The 27,655-nt window shown below is 50.3% G+C and overlaps 1 protein-coding gene across 1 annotated transcript in view; it reads right to left on the reverse strand.

The window, feature by feature from the left end:
• SGCZ (sarcoglycan zeta) overlaps nucleotides 1-24,881 on the reverse strand; it is a 196,763-nt gene extending 171,882 nt beyond the window's left edge. The window contains exon 1 of the mRNA XM_068136666.1: nucleotides 24,813-24,881. Within this exon, the coding sequence (XP_067992767.1) occupies nucleotides 24,813-24,851 (39 nt within the window). The 5' untranslated portion in view covers nucleotides 24,852-24,881. The remainder of the gene's footprint in view (nucleotides 1-24,812) is intronic.
• Between the last annotated feature and the right edge of the window lie 2,774 nt (nucleotides 24,882-27,655).

The raw sequence follows: 27,655 nt of genomic DNA on the forward strand, positions 1-27,655 counted from the left end.
TGCAAATCACAGGGAACCTGGGGTCTAAGCAGCAGCTGAGTATGCCACAGGAGAGTTGAAAACCAGTAATCTTTCCAAAGATAAAGCCTTCTTCCTAAAACAGCAAAACAGCAAAGCAGCTTAGAAAATGGTTTAGGAAGAGACTGGATGAGACCCTTGGTGCCATGGTTTAGTTGATTAGATGGTGTTGGGTGACAGGTTGGACTCAATGATCTTGAAGGTCTTTTCCAACCTGGTCAATTCAATTCAAGAAATGTCTTGCAGGAAGAGTGAAATGTTGAAGTAGCACAGTCCAAAGGAAACTGTGGGACTAGAAAGGTTTTCTTGTGCTCAGGGTTTCAATTTGTGCTCCACGTTATCTGAAGGCCACTCAGCTCCATTTTCTGCTTTCAATACATTCAGACTAGCAACATAAATCAGCTGACAGAAACAAACCCAGCTGAGCTGAGGCCTGGAATTTACAGCACTATTGATAAAAGCAGTGGACATTCCTGCCAGAACACTGGCATGAGGCTTGGGAGGCACCATTCTGAGAGACTTCCCTGATTCTTCATATATCTAAAGACACTTTGTGGTGCTGCAAGGCATCAGTGCAGAGAAGGAAAGGGAAAGAAAATTGAGTTCTCTCCATGGAAGCCAACAAATGACATTTTTCCTTACAACTGTCAAGGATGTACCTTACTGAAGACTGGGTAAGCCTCAGAGTGATGCTAAGTTTTAAGGAGACATAGAGAGGAAGACACACTAAAACCTTTATAGGTCTCCCTGGATGGTTCCTATCATGCAGAGGGGCTGTGTAGGAAAAACCTGTGGTACCACTTGCTGTCAGTTTAACTGGCACAGCATAAACTGAACTCCATGGTAGGAAAGGTGAAGGCATCCAAGGCGGTTCAGCATTAAGCAAAAATCAATACTTGAACCAGAAAGCATGAAAATAGCTTTGTTTGCCTGTTAGAGAAGGCTCTGGGGAGACCTCAGAGCTGCCTGCCAGCACCTGAAGGGATCCTGCAGGAAGGCTGCAGAGGGACTTCTCCTCAGGGTGTCTGCAGACAGGCCCAGGGGGAATGGTTTGAAGCTGAGGCAGAGCAGGGTTAGAGTGGAGCTGAGGAAGAAGTTGTTGAGCAGGAGGCTGCTGAGCCTCTGGCCCAGGCTGCCCAGGGAGGCTGTGGCTGCCTCCTGCCTGGGGGTGCTGAAGGCCAGGCTGGATGAGGCCTTGAGCAGCTGAGTGTGGCTGAGAGGTGTCCCTGGGCATGGTGTGGAGGTTGGAGGAGCTGAGCTCTGAGCTCCCTCCCAGCCTGAGCCCTTCTGATTCTGTTCTTTAAGATTCCTTTTCTTGTATGTAATTCCATGGTGGGATGTCCACATTTACTAACTGCACAGGGTAGAACAGGAGTATCTCAGCAGATTGTTCTCTGCTTCTCCTAAGTCACTATCAACTGCATCAAAAACACCTGCCCAGGCCTTTGTGTAACCCACTGGTGAAACACTCCAGTGGTGAATACTCCAGCAGTGAACACTCCAGGGGTGAACACTCCAGCGGTGAACATCCCAGTGGTGAATACTCCAGTGGTGAACACTCCAGTGGTTAACATCCCAGTGGTGAATACTCCAGGGGTGAACACTCCAGGGGTGAACACTCCAGGGGTGAATACTCCAGGGGTGAACACTCCAGGGGTGAACATCCCAGGGGTGAACACTCCAGCGGTGAACACTCCAGGGGTGAACATCCCAGTGGTGAATACTCCAGGGGTAAACACTCCAGGGGTGAACATCCCAGTGGTGAGTACTCCAGGGGTGAACACTCCAGGGGTGAACATCCCAGTGGTGAATACTCCAGGGGTGAACACTCCAGTGGTGAACATCCCAGTGGTGAATACTCCAGGGGTGAACACTCCAGGGGTGAACACTCCAGTGGTTAACATCCCAGTGGTGAACACTCCAGGGGTGAACACTCCAGGGGTGAACACTCCAGGGGTGAACATCCCAGGGGTGAACACTCCAGCGGTGAACACTCCAGGGGTGAACATCCCAGTGGTGAATACTCCAGGGGTGAACACTCCAGGGGTGAACATCCCAGTGGTGAGTACTCCAGTGGTGAATACTCCAGGGGTGAACACTCCAGGGGTGAACATCCCAGTGGTGAATACTCCAGGGGTGAACACTCCAGGGGTGAACATCCCAGTGGTGAATACTCCAGGGGTGAACACTCCAGGGGTGAACATCCCAGTGGTGAGTACTCCAGGGGTGAACACTCCAGGGGTGAACATCCCAGTGGTGAATACTCCAGGGGTGAACACTCCAGGGGTGAACATCCCAGTGGTGAATACTCCAGGGGTGAACACTCCAGAGCAGCTCTCTTCAAGTCCATCCTAAGCCTCAGGCAGAAAACATTTCTTAATGCCTACAAATCCCTCATTGCAAGATCATCTCATTCCCTCTTGCCCCTGGATGAAGGGAACACTACTTCCTTCCTCCTCAGACCACCTTTGTCAGGCCTCTGATCACTCTCCATGCTTTTCTCTTAGTGCCCCCAGCTGCCCAGTCTGAAGTGCAATAACCACAGCAGGATACCAGAGGGCTGCCATGGATTCTCCTTCCCTTTGCCCCCCCACCAATATAAATGTGGCTGCTGGTGCTCCCCTCAACAAAACATCTCACCTTGGGGGTTTCTGTAGCTTCTGCCTGGCCAGCCAGTTCCTCTCTTTGGCTGCCCAGATGACTTTTCTCACTGAAGTGCAGTAATTTGTGCTTGCCCTGCTTGAACTGCATCCAGGCCAAATCACCAATTAACCATATTGGGTTAGGCCTTAAACCTTTCCTCCCAAGCACTTGCAGATCATCCCCAATCCATCCTCAATTTCTGTACAGGAATGCATCCTCTTTCACCATTCTGAGGTGAGTCTCCCTGGCTTCCTTCTCTTTAATAATTACCATGCCAGCTTTTTTCACTTCACCACACCAAAATATTCATGTCCACCACAGCTCTGCATTTTGAGAGGCTTGGTGCAGTGATTTTGCATATTTTTGGCTGCCAGGGTGAGGAATAACGTTAAACCTTCAATCAATAATCTTGAGCTATTTCATTAGAACAGTGAGAAATAGATATTAGTTCAGAAATTGATGGAATAAAGACTCACTCAAAGTTTACAGCCAGGGGACAACTTGGTTTTCCCTAGAATCACCTAGAAAATATCTCTGAATTTGCAAGCAGCAGGCTTACAGAGCAGAAAATAATAAACAAGAAGAAAGCCAAAATGTGCTGGGTGATAAATCAGTGTACACTGCAAGAGAACAAGAGCACAGCAAAGCCCTGGTGCAACTGTCTGATATGAATACTTTCATTTTGCATGAGGATTCCTGGCTTAAGCTACTCCAACAGAAGGGAAAACATTGCTGGGTTTGACCTAGTGCTAGGTAACACTAAACATATTGCTCTGGTTTTCTCTGAAGGAGGAGCTGAGAGAGTTGGGGTTGTTCACACTGCAGAACAGAAGGTTCTGAGGAGACCTTCTTGTGGCCTTCCAGTACCTGAAGGGGGCTACAAGAAAGCTGGGGAGGGACTTTCCAAGGTGTCAGGGAGTGATAGGACTGGGGGGGATGGATCCAAGCTAAAGGAGGGGAAATTTAGATTGGCTGTGAGGAAGAAGTTGTTCCCCATGAGGGTGGTGAGAGCCTGGCACAGGCTGCCCAGGGAGGTGGTGGAAGCCTCATCCCTGGAGGTTTTGAAGGCCAGGCTGGATGTGGCTGTGAGCAACCTGCTGGGAATGCTCTGTAATGCCCCAGATGTATTCTGTGGCCTGAAAGAGAATTATGAAAGAGTAACAGCTCAGAATTTGAAGACAAATAAGGAAGTTTTGCCAGCAGAGTGGAACTCCACATTTACCTTTGAGCTTTGCCTACCTAACCCTTGTATTGTATGCTGAGTTTGTTGAGTAGGATGCCTTGCCATGAATCAATTACTCTGGAAGATTTAGCTTGGAACTTGCATTGGCTTCAGCCAGACAGAATGAAAACTAGAACTCACAAACTTCATTATGAATCTTGGCCAGATTATATATATTGTGCCCAGGTGGCCAGGAGGGCCAATGGCATCCTGGCCTGCATCAGGAACAGTGTGGCCAGCAGGAGCAGGGAGGTCATAGTGCCCCTGGACTCTGCTTTGGTTAGGCTGCACCTTGAGTCCTGTGTCCAGTTCTGGGCCCCTCAGTTTAAGAAGGACATCGAAACACTTGAACGTGTCCAGAGAAGGGCAACAAGGCTGGGGAGAGGCCTTGAGCACAGCCCTGTGAGGAGAGGCTGAGGGAGCTGGGGTTGCTTAGCCTGGAGAAGAGGAGGCTCAGGGGTGACCTCATTGCCCTCTACAACTACCTGAAAGGAGGTTGTAGCCAGGAAGGGGTTGGTCTCTTCTCCCAGGCAACCAGCACCAGAACAAGAGGACACAGTCTCAAGCTGCGCCAGGGGAGGTTCAGACTCGAGGTGAGGAGGAAGTTCTTCACCGAGCGAGTCGTTCGGCATTGGAATGTGCTGCCCAGGGAGGTGGTTGAGTCATCGACCCTGGAGGCGTTCAAGGGGAGATTGGATGTGGCACTTGGTGCCATGGTCTAGGCATGGGGTCTGTGTTGATAGGTTGGACTCGATGATCCTCGAGGTCCTTTCCAACCTAAGTGATACTGTGATACTGTGACACTGTGACACTGTGATACACATGATGAGGTTTGGTGGTGTAGTGCAGAAGTACAAAAACCAATTCTCATGGCACAAAGACCCCCCCAGAACCCTCCTAGTATAAAATGAACCATGTAGAAATGCCTTCAGCAATGACCTTCTGCAAAAGAAAGAGATGTGACAACTTACACATACTTGATGTTTTTAATGTTGTTTTGATGTAAACTTGATGTTTTCATTCCAGTAAGGCATAAAGAGCTTCAGTGCCTGGAAGTCTAAACAGGAGGGATGCCAGATCACTCTGGTGCCACTGCAGCACTGCTCATGTCTAGAAGGCAGACTCTGGCTTTCCAAATGATTTCTCCAATGTTTTACCCTACAACAACTTAATAGGAAACTCAAAATGTAGTGCCTGTTTCTCCCACATAAAGAGATCTTGGAGTTTGGACTTCAGAGTTTTGGAGGGCAGAGAGAGAGTAGTTAAAAGATGTGGAGCTTCAGAGACAAACCTCTGTAACACCTTGGCTCCACTTGTCACCGACACAAAGAAGAGCCTGGAACACCTATCACCCAAAGCTCAGGAAACAGCTATAGAGCAATCACAGAACGGGTTGGGTTGGAAGGGACCTCCAGAGCTCATCCAGTCCAACCCCCCTGCACTCAGCAGGGACATCCTCCACTAGATCAGGTTGCCCAGAACCCTGTCCAGCCTCACCTTGAATATCTCCAGGGATGGGGCTTCAACCACCTCCCTGAGCAACCTGTTCCAGTGTTCCACCACCCTCCTGGTGCAGAGCTTGTTCCCAACACCCAATCTAGGTCTCTTCTCTCATTTCAAACCATTGCCTTTCATGCTGTCCCTGCAGGCTTTTGACTACAGTTCCTCTGCAGACTTCCTGTAGGCTTTACTCTCACAGTCCAAACTCCTCAGCTTTAACACACTTTTTCTTTGGGTTCTCCACCTTCTCTTTATTTTTTTCACCTTTATGAAGCACTGCTCATATAACACAAACCAAAGAAGTTATCAAAGTAATCCTGCGTGTTCCTTCAGGCAAGAAACACAGCCTGTGTTTACCCAGCATCTGACAACAACTGCACAGCCAGGGAGAGCAAACCCTTGCTTTTCAAACAAACCCAAATATTATCCTTCTGCCTGGGAAGCAAATGATGTGTTTGTGGAAACAGGAAGGGAACCTCCTCGCCTGCACCCTGAGAATGACACTTCTCTTCAGATCAGTTCCTTGGTCCAGATAATAAAGAAAGAATAAAGTCACTGCTGTGCATGGTATCTTTAATTAGGGGATGGATTGCACCTCCTAAGTTCTGTTTTCAGGCAGCAAATACGGTTCTCTGGATTTCTGCCTAGAACACTGCTACCCCTGGAGAACACACTCTGTGAGGTTCTGGAAGGACAAGGGGGTGATAGTTTTGTTTAAACAGATGGGGGGGTCCTTTTTCCAAAGGCATGGTTCTAGTGTGGGGTGTCCCTGCCCATGGCAGGGGGGTTGGAACTAGATGAACCTTGTGGTCCTTTCCAAGCCTGACTGATACTATGATACTGTGATGCTGCCTGTGTCTTTCCAACAGAGGATTGTCCTGCAAATACATCTTTAAATCTTTGTCCAAATTAATTCTTCTGAAAAATGCATCAAGAAGTTTGGCCTCACAACAGATGGACCCCTCAGCTCCAGAAGGACCTCAGGGAGCTGCTTGAGAGAGTCCAGCACAGAGCCACAGAGCTGCTGCAGACAGTGGAAGATCTTCCTGGGAGCACAGCTGAGGCAGCTGGGGCTTGGGGCTTGGAGCAGAGGAGCCTGAGGGCTGCCCTCAGTGCTGGGGATCAAGATGTGCAGGGCTGGAGCCAGGCTCTGCTCAGGGATGGCCAAGCACAGCACAAGGGGCACTGGGGGCAGGCTGGAGCAGAGGAGCTGCCAGGGGAACAGAAGGGAAAACTTTGTCCCTGTGAGGGTGGCAGAGCCTGGAGCAGGCTGCCCAGAGAGGTTGTGGAGTCTCCTGCTCTGGAGCCTTTCCAACCCCACCTGGATGTGTTCTGTGTGCCCTGCCCTGGGTGATGCTGCTCTGGCAGGGGGGGTGGACTGGGTGACCTCTGGAGGTCCCTTCCAACCCCAACACTCTGTGATCAGATGCAATCAAGTGCATGCCACAGCTGCCATTGGTACAGTGCCCCTGCAGCTCTGCCAGGCTGTGCCAGGTGCTGCAGCAGACACCCTCAGCTGACCTGGGGATGGCTGTCATGCTCTCAGGAATGGGACTGATCTTTTCCACAGAACCTTGGCCAAAACAAAAAGTGAGAAAATGAACTCCTCTGCACAGACCTAACTAAAGAGTCTGCTGCCCATCTGCAAACCTGCTTCTGGCACTTGCAAATGTTGCTCCATTTTGATCATGCTTCAGGCAGGCCCTTGGAGATCACTCCATTTTCCCAGAGATTCAATGGCTAAGAACAATTGATTGTTCTCAGTGTCACAGGCTTATTTCACCTACTTACCTTATTTACTGTATTAAGCTGCTAACAGATTAGACTAAACAGAATTCATGACTGCCTTAGGCCTATCCTGTTGAAGGCATTCAGTTTCAACCTGTGAACAGCCAGGGTCTGGCAATTCATCTCTTTCCTGGGAGGTTCGCTCCAGCAGCTCATCACACTGCCTCTGCAACTCCTGGTGGGGATCTGGTTAGATCCATGCCCCCAGCACATAGGATTGTATCCTCCTGCTGCATAATGAAGTCCCTTAGTATGCCCAAGTTACTCTGCATGCTATCCAATCAGGTCTCATTGTTCTGCCTGTGTGTCTGCTGAATTAAACAGGCCAAGCTGGTTCAGACTTTCACTGGAGGGTGTTTTTCAAGATGCTGCTGTTCCACAATACTTGAGCAGGCATTAGAAGCAAAGTTGTTTGCTTGTTTAGGAGCATAAAACCTGCCACAGCAGATTAGCCATTGCAGCAGGATGCCTGGGGACACTGCATTTAAGGATGTTTTCCTCACTCTCCATTCCTGGAGAAGTGGCACTGGTTAGAGATGCCTTCTCTTTCATTCAGCTGCTCTTTATGAGAAGAGTTTATGTGAAAGGTTCTAAGAACCTTTACTATAGGATTTAATCCAAAATGTTTCAAAGGGGCACATCAGAGATCTTGGAGACATGCCTCTGGTTGCCTTACTCAGCACTGCACCTCACCAGACAAACAGACCTTGACCAGCAGCTTTTCCTGTGCTGTGGCTCTGCTCTGAACCACCTCACTTACAGATGTGGGCCTGGGCACAGGACATGGCTCCACTCCTACCCTACACCTTCACAAGGTCATCTAACCTGTGTGTGGAGATGGCTTGGCTTGGGAAGCATTCCAAGTGCAGTTAATTTGTCTTGAAATACTTAGGAGGTGAAACCCACGTGATAAAGTGAATGAAATCAAAGGTTGATTCACACATGGTCAGACACTGGCACAGGTTGCCCAGGGAGGTGGTGGAAGCCTCATGCCTGGAGGTTTTGAAGGCCAGGCTGGATGTGGCTGTGAGCAACCTGCTGTAGTGTGAGGTGTCCCTGCCCATGGCAGGGGGTTGGAACTGGATGGTGCTTGAGGTCCCTTCCAGCCCTGACAGTTCTGTGACTCTATGAAACTCTTGTGCCAGCTCCTGATGGTGCTGCTGTTATCCAGAGAGCTGTTCAGCAACTTTCACACAATATCCCAGCACAATTCTGTGGCAAGGGTGCATCACAATGCAGGGGTGACTGCTTTACATGTGAATGAAGACTGGGAGCTGGCTGGATTGTTCAGCTGCAATGTGGCTAAAATACAATTATCTCGCTCACAGAAAGATTCCTATTGTGTCTTTCCTAGCTGTGAGGTGCATTGTCACTGCTCCATGTGGCATCTGCATGCAGAGCACTCCCAGGCAGTAATTGTTGGCATAATTCTCACACACAGCCTGTGTATGTACCACAAGCATGGGTGGATTCACTTGCTGAAGCAGAGCACTTGTTATCCATGCTGGAAACTGAGCAGCACAGGTGACACAGAACCTCTGCTCCGTGGGTTACAGACTGCAAGGGGCTCAGGGCAAGTAAAAAAAGGGGGGGTTGATGGCACAGCTGCAAAGGCTGTCACACTGCCCCTTTTGTTTATGACTACCTTCATTTTCTTTCATCCACTCTTAAGTACTGATGAGCTGTAACATGTATGCCTTTGCCTCATGCTGAGGCTGAGCTGAAGTTTCATCTTCTGAGCTGAAGCTAGTAGCAAGGGAGGACACATCCCCCACAGGCTTGGAGTCTCCATCTCCTTGGTAAGCAAGACTCAGCCACCTACAAGCAGAGAGGTGAGATGCTTCAAGGGGTCCAATCCAGAGAAAGGGACTGCCTTCCTTTATAGGCACCATGAAGGGAAAATAACACAGGCTGAGACCCCCCTCTCATTTGAGCAGAGCTGCTTTTAGCACACAGAAGAGCAGTCTCAGGGCTATGGGTGCTGCACAACTGAGGGAGGCTGCTGCAGCAGACCTGGAGCTGCCTTCCAACCTCTTCCCTGCAGCATGGCTCTGCCTGTCCCTGGCACTCCTGCCAGGAGGAAATGGGAGCAAAATCAAGTCCTCTGCCTCCTGAGGCAAACGCTGGCCAAGGAGAGATTCAATCAACAGGTATTCACCTTGCTTAGCTACAGTTATTACATAAAGGTGTCCTGCCCCATTGCTGCCAAGACCTTTGAATTCTGATGCCTGTTGCCTCTGTTGTTAAGCTCTGGGCTACAAAATGCCCATTCCCACCACACTCTGCCTGGGTGCTGTGTGCCACTGCTGCTGCCAGTAAAGAAAGCCACTAGGCAGCAACAAGGTCAGTGAGGACAAATCTGGTACCCACCTGGCAGATCACAACACAGGACAGCATTTCCCACCTGCTTCCTCTCTTGCTTCTTGCTCTCGTGCCAGAATGCATGGCTCACATGTGCAAGTCTTGAAAACAAATATGAACCCCAAAATCTCAGCAAAAGTTTCCTTATTTTGCTGAAATTAATGAGATGGCTCTGAGGAGTGCTCATAAAATCAGAGGCTAATCAACAGAGACCAGCTCCACAATAACAGAACTTCTGAAGTAGTGTCAAAAAGAAGGCTAAAATCTAAAGTAAGGGGAAAATGAAACACCACACATAAAAGCTGCACACACAGAGGGCTCTGTGTGCATACAGACACTTGGAAAGGGTTGGGGAGCTCTGCTTGAGAAGAGCAGCATTCAGAGAAGGAGGGCTCCAGTTCAGCTGATGCACTGCACTGCATCAGTGGCCAGCAGAAGCCTTTTTCTCAGGGATGCTTTTCAGAGAAGCTCTGAAAGGCTCCAGGATATTTTCCAGAAGTACTGAAGGCTACACCTCAGAAGATGTAAGGTGAAAAGCTAAAGAAAATTAAACCAAACCAAAGGCTGTGTGTCGTCCCCACAATGTGCAGCTCTCTGTAACCTTGCAGCTGTAACCTAGTGAAGCAAAGCCCTTTCCTGTTCTGTATTTATAACCCAGCACACAATCTTCCCTTCTAATTGTGCAGACAAAGCAGATGTCTCGTGCAGACCCTGCCTCTTTTGGAGAAGATGGGAAGCAAAAGCCTCTCCCAGAGCCAAACTGCCAATTTCCTAAAGACCTGATGCAGGCTCTCATCTTTCATGCCAGGTTCTGTGCCAAGGAAGGGAGAGATGTGGGCAGCAAGGCAGCTGCCTCAGAGCTGTAACTCTTTATCATAACCACACTTACAGCAGAGCCAAGACCCACTGGTGGTCACTTCAGATGGGCTTGCTTCTTCCATACTGCTTCTTCAGGGGGTGTGCTAACACCCACAGAGAGACTCAGAGCTGATACCTTGTGGGCATGAGCTGGTAATGTGCCCTCACAGCCTAGCAGCATCCAGAGAAGGGCAGTCAGTGGGTCGAGGGAGGTGATGCTCTCCTTCTCTCCACTCTGCTGAGACCCCACCCTGGGGGACGGCTGTGTCCAGCTCTGGAGCCCTCAACACAAGGAGGACATGGACCTGTTGGAGTGGGTGCAGAGGCCTGCCACACAAATAATCAGGAGCTGTGACGAAAGGCTGCAAGAGTTGTTCAGCCTGCGGAAGGGAAGGCTTTGGGGAGCCCTTATCGCTGCCTTGCAGCACCTAAAGGGGGCCCACAAGAAAAATGGAGATAAAGGTTTCAGCAGGTCCTGTTCTGACAGGACAAGGGCAGAGACCAGAGGTGAGGAAGCCATTTCTCACAACAAAGGTGGTGAAACACTGGCACAGGTTGCCCAGAGGGGCGGCAGCTGCCCCATCCTTGCAGACATTCAAGGTCAGGTCGGACCTGGGCTCCGAGCAACCTCACCTAGTGCTTCTGAGAGAGGGACTGGACTAAATGATCTTGAAAGTTCCCTTCCAACCCCAGCCATCCCCTGATAGGGTATTTTGCTACCAGCTGGTTTTCTTCAGTGAAGGTTTGCTGCAGCATTCATCATTTGGCCTAGCTAGGGACGGTCTTTCAAAGTGACTGTTCAGAGAAGTCTCCAGACCAATGCCCTTGATAAAACCACAGCTTCTGAATTCATTCTGTTCTAAATCACACCTAAAATCAGGTTTGCTCTCCAGGAGTCCACAGGGAATGGTATTTTCCTCCATAAATCTTATTCTTCCACATGACTGAAAAGGCCCAGAGCTGGTTCCTCTCTGAGGCTGAGAGTCAATGCAGATGCCTAGGAAGTAATAACTCTTCATGGCTTATGCTATGACCACAAAGAGAAACCCCTTCTCTACCAGCCCCTGTGGATATTTACTCACAGAATAAACCTAATGATAGCATCTTCAGAGCAAAAAGTCTGGCAAAGATTGTCAAACAGAGGCAGGGCACGCCCTGCTCCATTGACACCGAGTTCCACAAGACACAAATTAAGAGACCTTAGAGCTCATAATAGTCATTTTAATTAATTAATTAATTAATTAAACAGTTAGCTTCCATAGATTTATTCCTCCACACAGCCTTGTCAAAACTGCTGGCACTTGATCAGAACCCCCAGTTTAGTCACCCTCCAGGACAGTGCCCCCAAGAGCACTGAGATGGTTTTCCTGATGGCTCTGTACTTTGTTTTTCCCTCTAAATGCTAGAGGCAAGCAGCTCTGGTGGTGCTAAATGCAGAACTGGGCAGCTGGCCCCACTTTCTAACCCCTCAGGCCGTAGTTAATGCACACTGGCAGAGCTGACATTTACATTTTCAACTCATCAACATTCCCCTACCAGTGAACAAACAGCCTGCCAAGACAGAGACGTCTGAAGAGTGGCCTGGGAAGTGCAGAAACTAACTCTCTGTGCCCTAGAAACTCCCTGTGCAGTGCCCAGCAGCAAGCACAGCCACACACCTGTGCCCACATTTCTGAGGGAACAAACCAGTCCCAAGCCTCAGAGGCTAGAAAGGAGCAAGGCTGTGATGTATGCAAACTGCATCCCTCCTGCATGTTTTTAGGTGCATACTGATTGACTTGCCTCAGTTGGCTTTAGGCAGTCAGGTCTCTTTCCAGAGCTACTGATGATGATATCACTAACCCTTGGTATTGAAATTCTGTTAGCAGCATCCCAGTAAACAGCTTTGCCATCTCCCTCTTGGCCCTGGCCTCTGAAACTTTGCAGCTGCCAGGCTTTCCTCTGCCTGGTTTTCTGGGAGAAGGTCTCGATAACAGCCGGCTGCCCCCCAGAGCGACCCAGACCCAGGCTGTATGGGAGGGAGGCAATTGCATCTCACCTGCCTTTAGAAATGTGCTTCTAAGTTGTTTTTTCTTAATAAAGAAGTTGTTTTAATTGGCTAAAGATTAAAGCAGAATGTAATGAGCAGATGTGCCATGCCCCCCCTGCTGTCTCCCCTTCCCCTGAGAGGTTCCAAAAAGGCATTTTCTAAACAAAACCCAGGGCTTGCTTCTGTCATTAGACTCCACCGTGCCATGCCTTGGGCTGGTGCAAGGGTTGGCTGTGTGGAGCTGTGGCAACAACCACAGCCAGCCCCATCAGCCCCAGCTCAGGCTCTGGACAGAGGCAGCTCTCAGCTCCCTGTGGGATGAAGGGCTATCTGGGACAGGGCAGGAGGTTACCAAGCAGGATTCCCTTGCCACATACAAATGAAACATTTCTTTCTCTCCACTCCAGTCAGACTTCTGTGAGTAGTTCTGAGCAGGTTTTGGGGACTCCAGCTTGACTGAGAATAAAATGAAGAGATGCCTGGCTCTGGGCAGCTGTGGTCTTTTCGTCTGTGTTGGCCTGCAGCTGGCAAGGCATTTTACAGGAACACATTAGGCTCTTCACACCTTCCCAACAGCAGTGAACCTCATTCCTGCTGCTGACCACGGAAGTAATTGTTGAATGCAGAATAAAAGTGGTTCTTCTAAAGGTTCAACTCTGCTTTCTTGTTTCAAGCTTTTTGCTCTTTTGTGGGGGGTTTGTTTGCTTGGGTTTTTTCCTCCAAGTCTACATCTAGATGTATTTAAGGCAAATACCTTCACACAGAACAATTCTTTCTCCTACTGGGGTAAAAACATGCATGAGTGAACACCAAACACCAAACCACTGCAAGGTGAGGGGAGCTGGGCTCTTCTCTGAAGTGAAAAGAGCTGTTCAGCTTCCTCATGTTGAAGGCATTCTTTTCATAGGGAAACTTTCATAGCTGTTTTCTTGCTTACAAGATCGGGGGGGGGGAGGGGGGGAAATCAACAACAAACTTTTAGGCAATTTTAGAGCCCTTCATTTAAACCTGACACCTAAGAATAACAATCAAAGGGACAAGAAACAGAGCTGCCTGTGTCAGCAAGCAAGCAATTTGTGTCCAGGATGTACCAAGCAGCTACCCTTGTGCCAGGATCCCTGGGCCAAATTCAGGAATAATGCGAGTAGTGGCAGCTCCTGGGATACACACACTGGCCAACACTCCATGCAGCAGGGGCACCTAACACCATGGTTGCTTGTTTCTGGTCTGTGGGTGGTGGTCCAGTTTAAGATGCTCCAGCTCCCAGTCACCCATGCCAGCCCTCACAGAGAGTTTACTGCCTCTGCACCGCTGCTCGTGCAGCTGCCTTTCACCTTGCAGCTTGGTTTACAAGTGTTTGTGCCCCCTGATGTTAAACTATGTGGCACCTGATCATTGCTAGCAAACTTAAGCACACTCAATCTGTGCACGGTGCTGGCAAGTCAGATATGGCTGAGAGAAAACCCCAGAGCTGTACTGATCTGCCTTGGCTAAGCCCATGGAGGGCACCTTCACCTGGCTCACCTTGTGCTGTGGCTTCTGCCAGCAGACCTGCATCTTGCCATTCTTTCCTGCCCCCCTCCTCTTCATGCTACTGCCTTTGTCTGGGGGAGGCACAGCAAGAGGCTGGAAGAGTTTACACATCAACACTACAGAATGTTTTGGTGCTGTGCTAAAGAATGTAAAAACCCATAACTGAACATGTAACTGAGACCCCTTATGCATAAGGGCAAAGATGTCAGGACAGAGTCCTAGCAGCTGCAGTTTGAGTGGATTCCTGCTTTAGTGAAAACCCACAGCATCATCCCAACCAATTGCCAGTCTGGTTATTGCATCAGTTTTAAGGGCAGACCTCAGCAGTCTTCTCCACAGATGGAAGCAACATTGAGACCTGTGGTTGCTGGTCTCTGCCAGCACTGTCAGCTCCTCATTAAAGGTGAGGTAGCAAAAATGTTGTTTGGCATGATGAGAAACAGAAGTCCACCTGCTCAGCAGTAGAGGAGAGGTTTTCCTTAAGGTAGTAACCAGAGAAAGCTAAGTGGAACAGGTCCCAGCTACAGACTTGAGATTTGCAGTGCCCAAGTGTGCAAGTTTTGATCCCATAGGTGGGTCAGACAACTATAAAACCTATCAGATAGCACTTCAAGGACTACCTTCCACTAGGACAGCACCTTGGCAAAGGGGGACTTCACTTTGATGCCTGTCAGCAGTATGATGGAAATGCTACCATGAGAAACAAAGGCACTGCTCACACAGCCACCGTTTCACTGAGCAGCAGAGCAAGCGGTCTGGGCAGCCTGGGGAGAGGACATATTTACACCAGCAGAGAAGGTTATCTACCTCATCTAAATGGATCCTGAGCGAAACAGGGAGCTTGGCTGGGTAGAGCTCTCTTCTGGGCAAAGAGATCATTCTCCTATCACACACTCATAATGAGTTGGGGGAGACACGATGCAAAGTATGAGAAAAAGCCTAAAAATAGTATCTGCCTCTCCTGAAAGCAAGGAGTGAGACTCAGCACAGTGCTGGGGAAGAAGCACACACCAACCCACCTGCTGCCAGGCTCCACAGCACGCTCTTCTCTGCCAGCTCCTTCAGGAAAAGCTGGTGAAACATCGATGGAATGCAATCATCACTTTCCCTGCATGAAGATGAAGCAGGAGCCTGAGCCTCCATGGTGACTGTCTCTGCACTCATCTGATGCCTGCTCAGCTGCAGAAGTCGTTGGGAAGGGGCACGTGGAATGGTTCCAAACCGAAGTGTATCTGAACTGGAGCCCTACAGGAAGTGACAGACAATACCAGCTTGTTGCTAGCTGTTTGTGTACCTGCCAGGGAAGTCTGACACAGGCAGGCTCGTGTGAGGCCTGAAGCCCACTGTTCCAGCAGCAGCACAGGGGAAGATCATCATTACCAACACTAAGTACCGGGTACTGCCCCTGGAGGCAGTGCTAAGCACCTGCCCGCATGCTGGCAGCTGTCTCAGCCTTCAGGAGACCGAGCTCCTGGCAAAGAGAGCGAGGGTAGACCTGAGGGTAGGTGCCTTAGGTACCCCACCAACCACAGTAACTCAGCTGAGTGATTCTGCAGTGCTTGCCATCTGTCAGTGGTGACTCAAGGAAAACAAAGCACAGATGGATCTTAGCCCAAATTTGTGCCTTTCTCTTTCCTTCCTGACTCTTCTAAACTTCAGAAGGGTTTGGGATTTTGTGTCATTTTGGAGGAGTATATTTGCATAGTGAGTTTGGGCTCATTCACTGGCTAAGTCCTGTGCCCTGCTGCTGTATGTTGACAGGTCATGAGGGAAAACTTGTTTTCATGAGGAAAATCTTCTGTACTTTGAAGGTGACAGAGCAGTGTTTCTGTGCAGCCTGGCTAGGTGAACCTCCCTCAGCAGAGGAACTGGACTAGGTGATCTCCAGAGGCCCCTTCTAACGCCTGCCACTCAGTGATTCTCTGTGGCTCTGCCCCATCACCCCTCCTGCAGGCTGATCAGCCTGCCTCCTCATTTTCCAGCTACTGAGAGCAATAAACGGTGACAGCACTTTCAGCCTAAAGGCTAAGCAGTCTTCCTGGAAAAACTGCCAGTCTCTTTGTAACTCTGAAAGTCTCTCTACAGTTTACTGGGGCATAGATCATTCCAATTCCTCCCCCACACATACCTTACCCAGTGAATGGGATTCACAACAGCCAGCCTGCTTAGCAGGGGGGCTCCTGAACTAGCCAAGAAAAATTACCACAGAACAAGCCAACAAACACAGCAAAACCAAAACCCCACCAGATGCAGACTGAAATCTTATCTATTGCCAGGTTCTCTACTGGACTGAGATTCATATTCTGAAATGCTCTGCTGGACTGGACCAAGCAATCACCCTGAGTACAGAAAGCTGGCTCAGTACTTCAAGATAGAAACAGCTCCTCCACGTTGTGCTGCAGTCACCTGCTGCTGTTAAAACATTGGAAATTGAAGCTAGTAGTAAAAAAACCCAAAGCATTAAAGGGAAGTCTCAGGCACCTGCTCAGGCCACCTACCAAGTGAAAGCCACTGGCACTGCCCCAGTGTGCTGAGCTCAGGCTTGCAGGGAATGAATTGTGGGACCACTCCCACTGGATCGCAGTCCTCAGCAGATTTCAGTGTATCTCTCAGATGAGTATCAATGCCCCAAAGCAGGATCAATCCTAAAATGCTGCTCTCAGCCCAGATGGGAATATGCAGTGTGTTAGTCATCAGTGGGATGTACCTAGCAGCATCACCAGGGGAAACAGGCATCTGCAGGAAGTGAGGTCCTTGTGCATTGCTTTCCAGCACTCAGCCTCTGTTGCACTGCAGGCAGCCTGCTCATAGCAGCTCCTAAAGGAAACCCTGAAGATTCCTGGAAAACAGAGGAGATGGAGCTCTCCTGATGAGGCTGTTAATACCTTGACTGCTTCCCAAGCTTCTTATAGCCAAACCATGTTTGCTCCCAAGCCACAAGTGCAATGAGGAAAGACAGATTGTGGAGAAGAGGCCTCCCAGCCGTGACCTCCTCCCAGCAGCCAGCAAGCAGGCTGGGGGTGTGACAGCCAGGAAGCTTCCCGAGTTCAGGTTAAAGACCCTCTCCAATCCAGGCCTGAAACTGAATGCCAGGCAAAGGCCAGATCCTGAGGCTCAGTGCAGCTGCTCTCTTCCTTCTTATCACAGGTAGCTCCTGAAACTTTAAATTGCCTTCCAGCTCCTTCCAGCTCTGTGGAGCTATGTGCAGAGACAGGCCAGCTTAAAAGCAGCACAGGCTCTATCCATTTGACTCTTGGTTTTGATTTGTTTATCTGTGTTGGTAACTCGTTAAATGCAACCCTGATGTGCATAGTTAACGTGGTTAACTTGCTTGTCTTCAACTAGTTCAAGGGCAGAGCCATTTATGGACTGATTTGCATATGTCAAAACAATCTAATTTAGTCTTACTGAATAACTTCATTGGGAAGACTGCTACCTGTCATTTCAGTGAGTTATGCCATACTGTTCTCAGCTCCAGGCCCTAGCACACCACAATGCATCAACCACCCAGGTACCCATCAGATCATTTTGCTGTTTTAAATTAGATTGGTTTTCCAGAGAGGTTTTCCTGGATTCAGACCTATACTGATTTCCAAGAGCTGTCACACAGCCACTCCCCTGCACTGCCTGTGTTCAACAGGAAGTTAGGAAGGTTTTCCCCTTTCTTGAATCCTACTCTAAATGCCTTATGAACAATTTTAAGCAGCCAGTCTACACAACTGAGAAACACAAGCATCATCCATACTGATGTTGCAGAGTGAGAACAGCACAACTACCTGTGTGGATCTGGTGCAAGAATCTGCACTCTCCACCCCGACCACGGCACAGAGCAATGCATTTAGACAGCAGAAATCCCAACTCGTTGTGTTCATGTTTGGGCTCCCACAAACTGCACTCCACTGGCCTCTGCCAGACTGGAGAGGAGGGCACGTTTGGGCAGCCATGGCTTCTGCCTACTAGCAGCATTTGTCTGCTCGAGAGCTTTGGAGCAGGAAGGTGGAACCTCTGAGCTCCAGACCATGCTGCCCAGCTGAGCTGAAGGGGACTGATAAAACAGAGACATGTGGCCAGAGGCCAGATTCTTATGCCTGAGGCATTCTATTGCTTGTGGCACTGATTCTTAGGCATATCACTGATGTACTTCTGCTGATGGAACTGCACTAACTTGAAGAAGTACTGCTAATTTATAACTGCAGAAGGATACTGTCCTCATCCAGTGCTTTTCAAGGAGGTTCTGTCCTCATCCAGTGCTTTTCAAGGAGGTTCTGTCCTCATCCAGTGCTTTTCAAGGAGGTTCTGTCCTCATCCAGTGCTTTTCAAGGAGGTTCTGTCCTCATCCAGTGCTTTTCAAGGAGGTTCTGTCCTCATCCAGTGCTTTTCAAGGAGATTCTGTCCTCATCCAGTGCTTTTCAAGGAGGTTCTGTCCTCATCCAGTGCTTCTCAAGGAGGTTCTGTCCTCATCCAGTGCTTTTCAAGGAGGTTCTGTCCTCATCCAGTGCTTTTCAAGGAGGTTCTGTCCTCATCCAGTGCTTCTCAAGGAGGTTCTGTCCTCATCCAATGCTTTTCAAGGAGGTTCTGTCCTCATCCAATGCTTTTCAAGGAGGTTCTGTCCTCATCCAATGCTTTTCAAGGAGGTTCTGTCCTCATCCAGTGCTTCTCAAGGAGGTTCTGTCCTCATCCAGTGCTTCTCAAGGAGGTTCTGTCCTCATCCAGTGCTTTTCAAGGAGGTTCTGTCCTCATCCAGTGCTTTTCAAGGAGATTCTGTCCTCATCCAGTGCTTTTCAAGGAGGTTCTGTCCTCATCCAGTGCTTTTCAAGGAGGTTCTGTCCTCATCCAGTGCTTCTCAAGGAGGTTCTGTCCTCATCCAATGCTTTTCAAGGAGGTTCTGTCCTCATCCAATGCTTTTCAAGGAGGTTCTGTCCTCATCCAATGCTTTTCAAGGAGGTTCTGTCCTCATCCAGTGCTTCTCAAGGAGGTTCTGTCCTCATCCAGTGCTTCTCAAGGAGGTTCTGTCCTCATCCAGTGCTTTTCAAGCAGCGCAAACACACAGGACTTAAATCACAGAGTCCTGCTCAAGGTGTAACCCAGAGGTGTAAGAAGGGAGGCCAGACCATGTTTCCATTATTAACACAGCTTGCTTGCACTTCCTCAGCCCCTCTGTAACCCCAGCTGTGTGATGTGCTGCAGTCACGCTGCCAGCCAGAAACAAAGCTTCATCTTTTGCATCTCTCGCTGCTGTGGCATAACCAAGTCAGCCTTCCCTGTGATAAGCAACAGAACTCAGTGCTCTTGGACAGCAACCTCACATCTTTCTTCACAAAGAAAGGGTTTGCTGTGGAGTAATTAACATGAACTACCTCAGAATTAGTGAAGAATCTGATGGCTTAGCAGATAAATGTCAGTCCTCACTCCTGGACTGTTAATTCTGGCTTTCTGATGGCATTCCACGTGGCTGCAGCCAGCAGTACCACAGGCAGCCAAGCAGGTTTCTGTAGGCTGCTTCAATGTAGAGTATTAAACAGTGTAAGCAATGGTGCACTTCTGAGACACATCCTCCATCTTCCCTGTGAAGGAAGAGAGAGAAAACAAGAGTGGTCTCCCTGTGGGGATGCCCCTGGACCTTCCATGTCAAGAAGGGTCTTCACTCAGCATGGTGTCAGGTTTTTTTCACATCTGAGTCCTCGTCTTGTCCTTTGGCATTCTGAATCCTTAGAGGATGCAGAAACAACCACATTGGACATGGATTTACAAAGCTTACATCAAATAGCACAAGACAAAATGATTTCATAGGAAAAATGCCTTGTGGCATTTCCATTATAACACCTTGCAAACAATCTTGTCCATGGCCTAATCAGGATGCTGGGAGGGCAGCACCAACATCCAAAAGGTTAAGGGACATGATATGAAAGCAGGACTGGGGCTCCCAAATACACCTCCACATTAGACTGACGTACCTCTGAAAGGCTCCAGCCCAAGTCAAACGCTCTCTGACCCACAGGAGCCTCTTCCATTTCAGGAAGAAAGGAATGTGTTGCTAACCTTTATGTGAATCTCTCACATCTGTTTTGTATAAGTAGCAGAGGAAAACACAACAAGACTTATCCCGTCAGCCACAGTGAACAGGGAGATGAAGTGTTTTTTTCCCTTAACCAAGCCTTCAGATGTTGATGTGTTTTCCATTTAAGGACTGCAGAGCTTAGCAAAGCTGTAACCTACAGTGTCAAAAAGCCTGGCCACAGGTTAGCTCTATTTCTTGGTGGGGATAGGACAGGAATGATTTCTGATGTGTACAGCGAGAGCACTGCTACTGTCTGGACCTTTGTTCTGTGTCCAGTGTAAAACTACATCTTCTGCACAGAATTGTCTTCAGACTCCTGAACTACAGCAGCCCTTACATATATTGGGAGATGGAGAGGAATTCCCACAACAGGAACACATTTGCATGTACATTACCTGAAAACCATTTCAGCTTCACCTTTCATGAAGAACAGTTTAAAGGCTGAGTTCTCTGGCTGTGAATGCACAGGTTAATAGTCTCCCTTGAGCACTGCTGATAGAGCCCTAGTAAACCAGAACAGTCTCTCAGAGGGATGTAGGCAGAGGAGAGGAGGAGAGAGCAGGTTCTGTGTTAACAAAAGACAAACCCCTTAGAGTCCACAGTCGTATGTCCACATCCCTAGCAAAGACATGAATAAATGAGGTAGAGCTTCACAGGGGGATGCTGAGTGCTACAGAGTACTACATTTCTCATTATGGAATGACTAACTTAACACAGAAATACAAACACCCACTCAGTCTCACCAGAAGTCCTCCCACAGCAGCCCAAGCCCAAGAGCTTCTCTGGATCCTTCTTTTGGGGAAAAAACCCCAAAGCATTAAACAGTATTTACAGAATTGCTCTAGGATTTTATTAGCTCTCCTCTTAATTTCAGTGGTGCAGTGGTTTACATGCTAAGATCACAACACTACTGGGTCAACCTCTTATTTAAACTCCTGTGATTCTCTTGCTGGACTTTTTTAATCCAGTATTTCATCATTACATAGATTGTATCAGAGGACTGTTGCTACAGAGCCTCATAGGTGAGCAGTTCCGTGTGGATATTCAGTTAGCAGCTTTGTATCACCAGGAAATGTAGAGCTGCAAACGGGCTATAAATATTCACTCCTGCAGGAGGAGATTCAGCTGATGTTCACCAGATGGTTCAGAAACAGTGTGCAGTGTTTAACGTTGCTGGGTATTAAAAGTGATACTCTCAAGACACTTCAGCACACTATCACAGACAACATCTTGGCTTTCTAATGGAAAACTTACTCTGAACCAGCACCTTCAGGCAGCAGGAAGTGGATTTCCAGGACTGTTTTTGTCCCCTCATGCCAACAGCCTCACTGATACCACACGTTCCACTCCAAGCCAACCTTCCTCCAGAACAGCATCAGAGTGGTTTACAGACTACAAGGAGTAAAACCTACCCCTACCTCAGGCACACACAAGTTGCAGTTACTCAACCAGCCTGAGAGCAAAAGGATCACAATGCATGGCAAAGCAACTGCACGGCAAAGGACCGGGCAAATGTGCAGAACAAAATCTGTCATCATCTGCCCATCACAACTCAGCAGCAGTCCAGAGAACACAAATGCTTCTCCAGGCCTCTTTGCAAACCAAACTCAGCCAGTTTCAAGCAAATAAATACAAATGCCTCACCATAAGGTTTGAACACGTTAAATGCAAACTGGGTAGGTTAGCTCATCCCATTGCCTACAGGTACACCAATTACAGAGCCCTGTGACACACGCTGCCCTCCTAGAGCACTGGAGCTTCAAGCACGTTCAAAATGTTATCTAATAGAAAGTGCTTCACAAGACTAAACCCAAGGCTGCAGAATTCTTTAGTCTGCAGTTTCAGTCCTACTTCTTTAAAACAAAACCCCCACAGGCATGTGAATTAAAAAGTCAGAGGAAAGTTCCTGCATGTATCTGAGAGCAGGGATGAGACAGATCAAAGGAAAACCAGGACAGCTCCAGATCTCTGGCAGAGTACTCCCTGTTTCCAGTACTGCTCTGTTCCCCCAGGAACTCGTGCACAGACTAGCAAGGAGGAGCACAGCCACCCTCAATGCCAGGTCTTGCACACAGGATACCTGTTCAGTTTGCCACCAAATGACCTTTCAAAATGTATATTCATTACACCTCATCATATTTAGTCTTTATATACCTCAGGATTCATTTCCATCAGCGCAGCAAATTGCACACAGACGTCAAAGCTGTATTTACTGCCTGATCTGACCCGTTTAAAAGCTTTATCTGTTGCATAGTGTGTACTTCTCATGCTGTTATTACACAGCATCGCTACAGCACACTTGACTTGCAGTATTGGTAGCAAAGTTATCGTTGTTGTTTTTAATGCTTACTGACATGCATTTGTCAGAATGAAGGAAGCCCGGCGTCGTGAACCCAGCCTGCTTCCAAAACCCCCGGCAAGTTCTGCTATGACACCCTGCTACACCCTGCTGGGAGAGCTCAGCACCTAGAGCTGCCTGCTCCCTCTGTCCCAACTCCATCCCTGTGGTCCGGTAAGGCACCGTGCCGGCCCAGGGGAGAAGGAACGGAGCACTGAAATTACTTCAGCTCTTCTGAGACCGGCCAGAAACTGATGAAAGCTTTTCCCTACTTAGAGCAGTGTTAGAGGTGCTTTTTATTGTGCCCAACTACATAACAGCAAGGTCACCAGCTAGGAACTGCTTTAGTCCCCAAGAGCTTTACCTCTCTCATATTCCTGTTGGTAGGAAAGCGGCTAGGCGGCTCGCACTGCGGGAAAATCCCAAGCTGCCGGTGCAGGCTGCACGGCTGCTTGGCACCAAGGGTCGCGCTCAGGCGGGGGTCCGCCGCTGCCGGCCGCGTTGGGCCGGGGATCGAGGCCGCACCCGTACCACCCTCTGCCGGCGGCCGGCGCGAAGCGGAGCTGCCACAGCCAGCCCAGCGCTACGCGGGGTACCTTGCCAGCCTCCGGGATCACCCCCAGCCGACACGCATCTATAGGACACCTGCGGACGCCAGGGGAAGCACCGTGCGCAGCGGCCTGTCCCAGAAGCTCCAGACGCGAAGCTGAAGGTGCTGGCGCTTCGGAGCAGTGCCCCTCGCAGAGCTGCTCAAGGTCGCTCAGCTATGCACGCTGCAGCGCCAGTTGTAATTGCAGCGCAGGTCCCTGCGGGACTCAGGGCAGCCCCTTCCTCCTCAGCAGCCCTGCGCTGGGTGCGCCGCGGGACGTGCCTGTCCCCTAAGGACAATTCCTGCAGAGCACGGAGCCCTTCTAGCACCAACATGTTCGCTTTAGAGAGCCTTTTAAAAGAAGCCCTTGAAATAAAACTTCCCTCCTCCTCCTTAATTGGAAGACTCGGCTCCTGTCTCTCCCGCACCAGCTGTCTCCTGTGAATCCTGGTCAGGCTCAGCAGGGAGCAGGCTCCCTGGCTCGGGCCGGCAGCGCTAGCACCGTGCCGCGCTCGGATCAGCGGCTCTCAACACGCAGTGGTTTCAGTGCCTCCTCCGTCTTGCTCTCCCGTCACGTCCAACACCCGGGCGCTGCTACAGCTCAGCCCTGCTTCTCCTTAGGGATTTACAGCAGCTGCAAGCACAACCGAGGTGTGAATCTATTGATTAACTGCTGTCTCGCAGACAAGGGTGCTCAAGTACTTCCCGAGCTGACTTGTCAAAGAAGAGACACGTCTAATGTCACCAGTTTCCCTCCCCGGCGTAAAGCCCTCTCCAGGCGCGGGGTTGCCGGCGCCCTCAGTGGGTGTCCCGGGGAGAGCTGTGCGCGCAGCGGGGGAGAAAAGCTGTCCTCCCCATGCTCTCCCATCGCTTCATTAGCCGCGCAGCGATTCCTTCGCGCCCCGCCGGAGAGGTGTCGGTCCCCTCCGGCCCGGTGGCCCCGTCGCACTCGCCCCACGCGCCTCCTCCCCTTGGTCGCTGCCTCTCCCGACCCACCCTCTTTACCCCCGTGTTGATGAAGGCGTTCATGGTGCTGCTGTTGTTATTATTATTTTTCCTGCCGTTGTCATTACTATCATCAGTGTGACTCCCGTGATTATTATCACAGCCCAGTTCCCCCCAGGGCTGGGGGTCTGGCAGCGGGTGTGGGCAGGCTCTCCCTCTCCCCAAAGGAGCATGCTCAGCGCTCTCGGGCATGCTCCTTCAGCGGGGAGGGAACCGGAGCTGAGCCGGGGGGGCGGCGGAGCGGGGGAATCCTCACACTCTCACCGTCCTAATGCGAAGTTTTATTGTTCAAGCGGCACCGGCGGTAGAGCCGACCCGGCGCCCGCTACTCCTCATCCTGCCGCCGCTTGCTCGGCTTGGTGAGGGAACCCGGGCACCGCGCCGAGGGCGAGTGAGGTAAGGATGGAGAAGGAGATGCTCCCCCTCGCTCCCGGCGGCGAAGGAAAGAGGAGGAGGAGGAGGAAGAAGAGTAGATGCCCAGGCGAGAAATGCTTCAGAGTCAACTTCTGCCGGGAAACCCTCAGGTTCGCTGCCGCCTCCTTCTAGAGCGAGATTGCTGCTGCGCTCGGCGCTGCTCCCAGTGCTGGTGCAAGGCCGAGAGTACAAGGGCTCGCACCATCACCATCATCATCACCACCACCATTATTATTATTACGAATGCTATTACGGCGATGATCGCGGCTGCGGAGGGGAGGAAGCCGCGCTCGGCTGCTCAGCTGCCCTCCAGCGCTTCCCCCGCCCGGCTCCGCGCCTCGGGGCTGCGGGAGCTCCGCGCACCGCACCGAAAAGCCCCCTCCCCCGCGGGCAGGCAGCGGGGACAGGACGGGGTCCAACCCAAATCATAATGACAGCAGCCGGCGGGTCGCCTACCTTGAGCTCCTCCGCGTCCAGGTTTGCTGATCTGGCCATGCAGCGAAGCTGAGCGGAGCGGAGGGGAAACTAGGGAAGTTGTGTTGTGCCAAAAAAATTATAAATAAATAAATAAATAAATAAAGCGGCGCCGGGGGGGGGGGGGGGGGGGGGGGATGGGGGGGGAGAAAAAGGGGAGGGAGGAATCTAGTCTCTCAGCTTCCACCCTAAACTCAGCGTTGTCCTCCAAACCCTGGCAGCTCCCCTCAGTCTCATTCTCCAGGATCACGCCGCCGTCGGTGTAAATAAATAAAAAAGATAAATAAATAACGGACTGAAATGAATAATTTTCACTTCTTAGAAAAAGAACTCCCTCAAGGATTAAAGCGACAGGTGATCCTTCCCTGGTGAAAGATCTACGTCCTCTGGAAAGGAGGAGACGGGGAAAAATCCACTCAGTTTAAAGATTATGTTTTTCCTTCTGCAATAAGCTCAGAAACCGGCGAATCGCAGCATCCGGAGAAGAAATCCTGCTTCCCTGGACAGCATCATGCAGCAAATACCAAGCCAGTGCGTTCAAACTGAAGAGGATACTCTGTGGTGAAAGCCTCTCTCCATCATGCCTGCTCTGAGAGCTAATTTAGCACCCTGGGAGCACAAGACATTAGCGATGGACAATTTCGCTGGCGAGATAATCCCCCAAGTCCTGCACAGACTCAGCAACGCTTTGGCAGTTATTCTCTCAATCACAATAACAGTATTTCAAAAAACAAAAATCCAAGCAAATACCAAAACCAACCCAAAACCTAGAGACGAGAAAGTCTGTAGGGGATGGTCTCCTGTGAAGGTTACGCTGCGAGAGTTGGTAGGAGGCAGGAGGTGGATCCCTCGCAGAGGAGAGGAGCGGAGGCAGAGGCAGCGCCGTCCCCGCCGCCGCCGTGTTGCTGTCCTTCACCGCCAGGTGCCTGCCCGCCTTCCCGCCGCACCGGGGTCCTCCGGCTCTCCAAGCCCTCCGCTTCCTGCCCGAGCCGCGCAACCCCGGCTCTTAACGCCCGCGGCCGCCGCGCCGCCAGCACCGCCCCGCCGCGGCCTGAGAGGCGGGCACGGCCCCCACCCGCGCCCCCTGCGCGCCGCCCGGGCCCCGCCACCCGCGCCGAGAGCCTCCTGTCGCTAGCCCCACGTGTCCTGAATAGCAGCCGCTTTCACCGGCGCAAGCCCGCTGCCGCCTGAGGCATCGCTGCCGCCTGATGCATCGCGGCCCGCGCAGCCCCGCGCCCGCCCGCGCAGCCCCGCGCCCGCCCGCGCACACGCAGGTGTGTCTGGGCGAGGAGGGTGCTGCGAAACTTCCCGGTGCCTGGCGAGGGGCGCACCGCATTTGTGCAGCTGTGGAGCGCATCGTGCTGTGCGGCAGCTCCGGCGGAGCAGCCTTGCTGGTGGCACACGGATGAAGTCCGAGGCGCTCTCAGGTGTTCCTTTACTAATCTTTTCTGGAGGAGTCACCGACTTGAGGACGTCACATCTCACAAAATTAGATTGAAAAACCCCAATTCCTCCCCAGTGAGATCCTGCTTTTCTCATGGTCCTTGCTGTACGCCTGTCCCTTGCCTTTTGGAGAGCAAGGCAGTGATTCTTGGTTTCCTGCTACCAGTCCAGCCTCCACGAATGGCAAACTCGGAACATCCCTCTCTAGTGCTATCACCTCCTCTCTACAGTACTTTAAATAACGTTGGTACTGCTGATAATTTGGTGTGAGCAGGCAGAACTAACAGCCCCAAGTGCACACTGTCTTTCCAGTTCGGTACAAATCTGTTTGCTGCTTCCAATAAATACTTTGAGGTTACCATGAGCTCTCCCTGGGAGACAGCCAGCGGTGGCCATTTCTGAAGGCTGAGTATTGCCCTCTTCTGGAAAATTCTACAGATGTGAGGCAGACCCTGGCAAATGACATTTCTCCTCCTAGCACAAACTGTCCATGATTTCCAGGCTCATTGTGGATGCACTGAAAATATCACTGTTACCATTAATCTAGAACAGCAATTTGTAAAGATTAAAGAAAGACCTGGAGTGATGCTCCTGCATGAGCCAACAGATTGGTGTCCAAGCAAAAGACTGCCAAAGTGGACACTAAATCAAGCTGCTGTAGGACCTATACAAATTCAAAAGAGTGGTTTTTTTCCCCCTGACAGCTTGGACAGGCTTCTGGAATAGACCATGTCAAGTAGAAGCATCTCTCAAAGAGCATTTCTAAGCCTCCCCAAACGTGTTAATATGCAGTACTGGGAAGAGGAGAGGACTGGCCCATTGTGTGACACCAGCCAGGGGACATCCTCTGAGAGCACCTTGGTGCCCTGGCCGGTGCCACTGGATAACCAGAAGACCCCTTGAGCCTCTCAGTATGTCCATAATAAGCATGGTCCATAGCAGACCAACAAGCAGCAGCACAAAATGCAGCTGCATCGAAACAGAGCCTCCAGCACCATGACCTTCTGCTGTCTTGCTGCTGCCACACCACAGCCTGTCTCAGGAGGGACACTCCTCAGTTTGCTTTCATATGGCACAGAGCATGTGGGGATGGGGGAGTTTGTGACAGGTTCCTCTGTGCAATTCAGTTGACAGTGGTCAAGAGTTCACGGAAGAGAAGGAAAATTGCTGGGGCAATCCTCTAAGCTTCATTTCCTTAGAGAACTAGGCCAAACTGATTCTGACAGTCACTTCAAAAGGTTTCCCTCTTCATAGGCAATAGAACCAAACAAGTAACTTTTAAAGTGTTTTTTTGCTGCCAAGGCAGGTGCTCCACAGTTAATTAACTGAACGTTTAGTCGCTTCAAATGCCTGGTGTAGTTTTTTGTCTGGTGTATGATCTG

This window comes from Melanerpes formicivorus, unplaced genomic scaffold (assembly GCF_026170545.1).
Source record: "Melanerpes formicivorus ecotype bairdi unplaced genomic scaffold, bMelFor1.0.p_v2 SCAF_4, whole genome shotgun sequence".
In the NCBI taxonomy this organism is placed as follows: domain Eukaryota; kingdom Metazoa; phylum Chordata; class Aves; order Piciformes; family Picidae; genus Melanerpes; species Melanerpes formicivorus.